General features: G+C 36.7%; 1 protein-coding gene across 3 annotated transcripts in view; it reads left to right on the forward strand.

Annotated features, from left to right (window-relative positions):
* pxylp1 (2-phosphoxylose phosphatase 1) overlaps window positions 1-7,350 on the forward strand; it is a 31,357-nt gene extending 24,007 nt beyond the window's left edge. For 2 of the 3 annotated variants that reach the window (XM_005157794.5, XM_005157795.5), the window contains 2 exons: window positions 3,499-3,638; window positions 5,089-7,350. In XM_005157794.5, the coding sequence (XP_005157851.1) occupies window positions 3,499-3,638; window positions 5,089-6,092 (1,144 nt within the window). In that variant the 3' untranslated portion in view covers window positions 6,093-7,350. 3 annotated transcript variants of the gene reach the window in all.
* Window positions 7,351-7,833: the final 483 nt, after the last annotated feature.

A 7,833-nucleotide genomic window follows, 5' to 3' on the forward strand; every position in this document is an offset into this window, starting at 1 on the left:
TATACATATATTGACGACAAAAAAGACTTAAAGGGCACATCGTTTACCCCTTTTTATGATTTAATATATATATTATGCTTTTTCTGAGTGTGCCAGTTTAGGTTCAGTTCAACACACAGTTCAGATGTTTTTATTATAATGTGTTAAAAAGTGTCATGTTGGGGGTGTTTACACAGTTTGCTGTTTAAAGGGCGTGTTGCTTCACAGTTTCGGCTTCCCGCCCAACGTAACAAGGGGGCGGAGCCAAGAGCTCCCACGCTCTGTGTTTGCAACAGACAAGCTGACAGACAGAGAGAGAGAGAAGCTAAGCTAGGATGAGCATTCAGCCGTACATTTACTACTCAGACACAGACCAAGCAGAGAGTACAAAATCATTTGTGTCTCTGTATAGTCTCGGTGTACAAGTGCTGAGCTTGTTCACTGAGACTAATAACCACACACACTGAATTAACTTTGACTGAGGCACCGAATGTGCCGCGACACGGCACATCAGACACTCTGCGCGGCATAAGCATGAAGTGTCCCGAATCGTTGCGCCACGCAACTCCAAACACAGGCCTCCATCAGGGCAAACACAACAGCCACGCGGCCGCCGAGCCGCCAACCCGAAGCTCCCCTGCGTGCACCCCGACAGAAACCCACGTCCAGAACTCCGAAATGCACGGCTCCACGCAAAAGGTACAAGCATTAATTCCGATTACAGCGATACGGTGGAGAATATTGACCTTGTGTTGAGCCCAATGAGCTTTTCATCAAAAAATAGATCGCAGGTGTTCCTTTAGTGATATCGCTTTGACTCACATGCTGAAAATGGCGGACGTGCAACAAGAAACTGAGGATATGATTGTGACGCGAGGCTGTCAATCAATATTGGTAGGCGGGGGGATTGCTCTCCTACGTCAAGTTGCGGTCAGTCTGAAAACCGCTCCAATTGGTCCACCGTTTATATGTTGAAAAAACAAAGGAGTTTTTTTTTTTTGTGTGTGTTTATATCACACCAATATGAAGGTCTATACCAGGGGTCGGCAACCCAAAATGTTGAAAGAGCCATATTAACCAAAAAAACAAACAAAAAACAAATATGTTTGGAGCCGCAAAAAAATGTAAAGCCTTATATAAGCCTTATAATGAAGTAGCTATATTAGCCTACTATAAAAATGACTAAGTTGGCTACAAATACATAATGAGCCTTCATGATTAAATAGCCACTGAAATCAGGTGGTTGGTGTTTATTTCGTTGTCATTTAAACACTTCAGCACAGCCTCTTTCAGTGATATTAATTTGATCATTTCTTCTTGTGGCCCATCAGAGTTCACATACCTGCATAAAAGTGCATTGAATATCGGCCACATCACAGGCAATTGAGTATGCTGGCACTGAATTAATGTCCTTGGTTTGCTGATCGGTGATGTTACCTGCCATTTTAATAGCCCTTTCCTTCACTGTCTTAGCGGAGAGAAGTGTTGAATGTTGATGACTGATATGTTGATGAATGACTCCTTCATGTAGTGACCATCTGTGAACGGTTTTCCATGCTTTATTATCTCCCGGTTTGTTTACAACAGCCACCTGCCCGGCATCCCGCCCTGCTGATAGAAACCTGTGTCGCAGGCTATGACGCAAATCTTCGTCGACAGAAATGTTGAAATTAAATATTAATTCTAGACACTTTTACAGCATTTGAAAACGTTAAAAATGTTTGTCCTCCTATAGAAATCATATTAAAACAAAAATATATATTAACCTTCCCCATCTTTTTGAACATTTTTGAAAAAACTTCAGGGAGCCACAAGGGCAGCGCTAAAGAGCCGCGGGTTGCTGACCCCTGGTATATACACTATACTTACACACATGTCTGTCCAAACAGCTTGAAAAGTAGATTTTTCACCATAGGTGCCCTTTAAAGCCTCAGTGCTATATGTAGTGAGCTGCTCTCATAAGAGAGCATGAAACCTTCTAAATTAAAACGAAATTAGAAACCAGACAAGATGTTTAATTAACAGTTCAGTTTAGTTCATGGTAACTGAACATTTCCTCACCCCAACCACTGTTTACAGTATTTGTCGTTTTAACTTTGTAATATTTCTATAATTTGATCCATTTTTTTTTAAATGGCAGCAATAAAATATTGTTTATTTGTAAGTCTTGGTGAATGTCTTATGATTTATCTGTCACTATTTATGTATGTTAACAAATAAATACAAAATAATTATTATTCCTAAAATTGTATTAAATTTTAGTTCCTAAAAATTTGTGTCGGGGCTTGATGACTATGTAAAAATGTGGGTCCCATGGCCAAACCAGTTGAGAACCCCTGCTTTAGAGGATGCTTTGATAACCACCAGTAACTGCTGTAAACGCAGGCTTATGTTTATAACGTTTGTCCGGGCATGCAGTTTACGAGTCGTTATCTGATTAATATTTCATTTATCCTTTCATAAGCACGTCGCCGTGGTTATGGCAACCTTGAACAGTCACTGTAATGTGCTCTAAAATAACACTGTATTATTGGAACCAACGGCATGAGAAGTGATTTTGTCCATGATTTCCAAGAATGATTAATCACGCGCAGCCACCCATAATATTCCCCTGATGTCTGAGATTTATGCATTATAAAAGTAATCCTCAAGCATAAATCCTTCTGTTTTTCTGTTCATCACGCTCCAGTTCTTCACATACGCTTAAATATGCTATCCAGAGGTAGACATACAATGAGAGGTGTGATTTGTGGACATATCTAGGACTTAATTTGACCACAAAGCTCTGACTTATATATGAAAAAGATGCATTATAATTAAAAAGTAAGGTGATCTGGCATCCTACCTAGAGCTCTCTTCTGAAATCTTGTTATAAAATAGTAAAAAAAAAGTACCAATTGTGTTAGATAGAACATACAGTGCTTCACTATGCTGTAAATATTATTTTGCATTTATCTTTTTTTTTATTATTATTTTTATTTTTTAACTTTTATTTTATTTTTATTATTACTTTAATTTTTTAACTTTTATTTTAAATGTATTGAAAAGTTTATTAAAAAGAGATCATTTCATTTACTTGGATTAAACTAGCATTAGCATTAGATATGCGCATTAATAAATCAAATGATGCATATTTTATGTAGTTGCATTATTTACAATATATAGGCACATACTATTATCTCAAGCAGTAGACAAGCATTAATATTATTATTATTTTTTTTAAAGCAGCTTTCTTTTTATTGATTTTGCAGTTTTATTATAAACAAAAATGTTAATCAGCTTTTATTAATCAATCATATGTTCTACTAAAGATGTACTAAGTCTAAAATGTAGGGTAACTTGTCAAATTCAAAGTGCTTTCCAGCTGAAATCCCTGTTATTATGGTTCCCCCTTGTGGATTTATATTGAAATGACATTGCATTGCTAACCTTGCATGTTATAATAATGATGCTTGTCAGATGAAATTTATTCAAAGTAACTTGTAATAAAACACATCTTTTATGCTTATGATTTTGCAGAAAACCCTCTCACCCCCTCTTGGCCTCCTTCATTAGTCACATGGCTCTCGGTGGGCGTGGCCACTGGGATGCATCTCTGGGGTCTCTGCCTCGATTACCCAGTCACAGCACCTGTGAAATGGGAGAGCTCACACAGACAGGTAACCAATCAGAGTTTTGAAATATATATTATGTAATATAAATATATAGCTGTGGAAGACATTAAAAGACCTTTTGAAAAGTCTGTTTCCATGGCTATATTGGGCACGGGTTTGAATATTTGGTTTAGTCTATAAAAGTTTAACAATATATCCTCAATTGATATGTATATATATATATATATATATATATATATATATATATATATATATATATATATATATATATATATATATATATATATATATATATATATATATATATATTAATACATATGTATACACTTATTTTTTCCCAGAGATGGGTTGCAGCTAGAAGGGCAACATATGCTGGATAAATTGGCGGTACATTCCGCTGTGGCAAAAAAGATTAATAAAGGAACTAAGCCGAAAATAAAATAAATTAATGCACTTATTTAAGGTTTTTATTCGTCTTCTCTTAAAAAAATACAATTAGTCAGAATACAAATGTTATTTATTGTGATTATTTTACCATATTTTTTAATTTATTGCTGATTTTTATGCTCTAAAAGGCCATGTTTTATTTTAAGTTTGAAAGAAGCATCATCAGTGGTTTTAAAACAGTACATTTTGCTCAGTCACTTAATTTCATTCATTCTCTTTTTGGCTTAGTCCCTTTATTAAACAGGGGTTGTCACAGTGGAATGAACCTTCAACTTATCCAACATATGTTTTATGCAGCAGATGCCCTTCCAGCTGCAACCCAGAACTGGGAAACATCCATTCACACTCATACAATATGGACAATTTAGTTTAATCAATTTACTTATAGCGCATGTGTTAGGACTGTGGGGGAAACCGGAGCACCCGGATGAAACCCACGCCAACACAGGTAGAACATGCAAACTCCACACAAAAACTGCAACTGACTTCTTTTTTTTCTTTCTTTTTTTCTTTTATTTTCTTTCTTCCATTCTTTCTTTCTTTTTTCTTTCTTTCTCTCTTTTTTTTCTTTCTCTCTTTTTTTTTCTTTCTTTCTTTCTTTCTTTCTTTCTTTCTTTTATCTTTCTTTCTTTCTTTCTCTCTTTTTTTTCTTTCTTTCTTTCTTTCTTTCTTTCTTTCTCTCTTTTTTTTCTTTCTTTCTTTCTTTCTTTCTTTCTTTCTTTCTTTCTTTCTTTCTCTCTTTTTTTCTTTCTTTCTTTCTTTCTTTCTTTTTTCTTTCTTTCTTTCTTTCTTTCTTTCTTTCTTTCTCTCTTTTTTTTCTTTCTTTCTTTCTTTCTTTCATTTTCTTTCTTTTATTCTTTTTTCTTTTTCTTTCTTTCTTTCTTTCTCTCTTTTTTTTCTTTCTTTCTTTCTTTCTTTCTTTCTTTCTTTCTTTCTTTCTTTCTTTCTTTCTTTCTTTCTTTCTTTCTTTTATTCTTTTTTCTTTTTCTTTCTTTCTTTCTTTCTTTCTTTCTTTCTTTCTTTCTTTCTTTCTTTCTTTCTTCCTCAGGAGTCGTGCAGCAATTAAAAAACGGCGATCATCTTCGCCAGGCCTACATCAGCCGTCACAATCTGCTCGCTGCTGATTGGTTGCCTCGGCAGTTGTGGGTGGAGACTACCGGTAAAAGCCGCACCCTTCAGAGCGGACTGGCCTTCCTGTTCGGTTTTCTGCCGCATTTCGATTGGTCGCGGCTGACTGTGCGACAGCAGTGGAGTACGCTGTTCTGCGGCCAATCGTGTGACTGTCCTGCCCGTAATCGCTACCTCGACCAGGAGCAGCGCAGGCAGTATCGCCAAAGAATCGCAGACGCAGAACTGGAACGCACTTACGTCACGATGGCCAAAACATTGGGTGTGGCCACGAAAACGCTGAGGGCGGCCAATCCGGTGGATGCATTATTGTGTCACTTTTGCCACGGGCTTCCCTTTCCGTGCTCCAGCACACAGACTTCATCAAACGCTCCAGATGAGGGGGCGTGTCTTACATTGGAGCACTTTGCTGTGATTCGTAGGCAACAGAAAGATGACGAACTTGAGCGTCGGGAGGCGGGGCTTTACCGGCGTTATGCTGTGCTCGCAGCACATCCATACCTTAACCGTAGCGCAGCACGATTAGAGAGAATCGCCAGGGGATCTCAAATGCGCAAAAGTAAAGAAGACGCGGTTTTTGCATTAGCATCGGCTCATGACGTAACAATGGCACCACTGCTAAGTGCACTTGGTTTGGAGGGAGCAGGATTTCCGAAGTTTGCAGCGCGGCTGGTGTTTGAACTGTGGAGTAGCCCTGAAACGAAAGAGAGAAGGTCTGATAGAAAGCTGGACAATATGTTCATTCGTGTACTTTATAATGGAGAGGATTTGACCTTCGACACAGCCTTCTGCCGCGAACACAATCGCCGCTCGACTCAGCCGCTGTGCCCTCTGGGTAATTTCCTGTCCTTTGTGAGGAAGGATATGTTTAGTGTTGTTAATGCGACGAGTTATCAGCAGGCCTGCCACCAAACTGTACTGTAGAATATGTGAACGTGACTGACTGACAGTGAGGAAGCAATATGCTACTCAAATATTTTATACAATTCTGCTATCATTTGCTCCTTCGTGTAGTTTTAACGCCCCTGTGGAGCACAAAAAGCCGATTTTAGGGATGATTTAATGGAAAAAGTGAAAAAAATAAGCACAATATCATCCTCCAAATCACTTTGATTCTTATGCAATATCTTCCTAAGAGTAAGGTGCTAGTTTCTGCATGTCTCTCTTTCAGTGCGTGGATTAAGAGCAGCATGAACATTTTTCAAAAGTTCTACTTTTTTGTTCCTCGATTGAAAGCAATTTAAAGCGACATGAAAGGGGATAGTTCACCCAGAAATGAAAATTTACTCATCATTAACTCACACAAGTAGGAATAACAAATACTGTGGAAGTCAACGGCTGTTTTCCCTCAACATTCTTCACAATATCTTCTCATGTGTTTAATATGGATGAGTGGAGGGTGAGCAAATGATGACAGAATCTAAATTTGTAGGTTTAACTATCCCTTTAAGGTTAAAAAAAAGTAGAATGTATATTTTTGGATGTACTGTTGCTTTAAGAACGAGCACTACTATTGTTTTTGATGTAGTGTCGGGTCTATGGAGCAAATAATTGTAACTGCACAGCGCTCGGTACACTTTGCTTGTCACAGAGAGTCAAACTGAAGGAAACATGTTTACAGTAATCATTAGGAATGAGATTTTAAGATGCTGTGTGAATATGCACATCTGACTGTTTTAAATGTGCATTGCTGATGTCAAGGACTGTTTAAAAAGCACACCACCAACCCAGACAAACAAACTTCCCTTGTTGAAACACCTCTTGCCTTTATAAGTCAGTGATCATTATGACAATCCCAGTGGTGTACTATTTTTATTTATTTTTTAAATCTAAAAATGTCATTTTCAGGTCACATTTCTTAAATAATTGTAATAGATTTAGGGCACTTCGCCACTTTATTCCTGCAGTGATGGGGAACTGGATGTTATTTCCATCATGCATCTCGATTAGACATCCTGGATAAGTTCTCAATGAAATACTGTTAGCAGAATGTCCTGTTTTTAGTCATGTTGTCCTGACACATTTCTTACAGATCTTGTGTGCTTTTCTGTTTTTATTTTACATAGTTTTTAGGACTTATTCATTTTCGTATCATGAATGTTGTTATTAACATCTGTATATACTGCCACATTCCAAACCTTAAAGCACATTTTTCAAATAAATGAACCATTTTGTATTAAAACTTCACTGAAAATGCACATTTGTGACATATATTCTGTCCAAGACCCACCCATTTGGAAAAGAAGAGAACTTGTGAATGGTAAAGTGTCCAACCGCAGCTTTGATTTACATGCAATTTAGGAGGGAGTTTATTTAAAATACCTGATCAAAAGTAAAAGCTCTGCATATAATTGGCCAACTGTGTTAGTATGAAATCATCTGTGATTACGCCTGTCACAATATCAATTTTTGTTGTGCGATATATTGCACCAAAATATATCACAATAAATGATATTATTGTCATTTTAAGTTATTATATAACGCCAGATTGACAACATAATAGAATCACAATGCAAGTACACTGTTCCAAAGAACACATTATATTTTATTCTAAAGAATATTTCATTTAATTATAGTTATTTTAATGATTTAATAATCAGGCATTGGAATCAGAATGTGAAAATCCATATCCTAAATAAATAAATATTAATAATAATTGTTAATA

The sequence above is a fragment of the Danio rerio genome, chromosome 15 (genome assembly GCF_049306965.1).
Source record: "Danio rerio strain Tuebingen ecotype United States chromosome 15, GRCz12tu, whole genome shotgun sequence".
In the NCBI taxonomy this organism is placed as follows: Eukaryota; Metazoa; Chordata; class Actinopteri; order Cypriniformes; family Danionidae; genus Danio; species Danio rerio.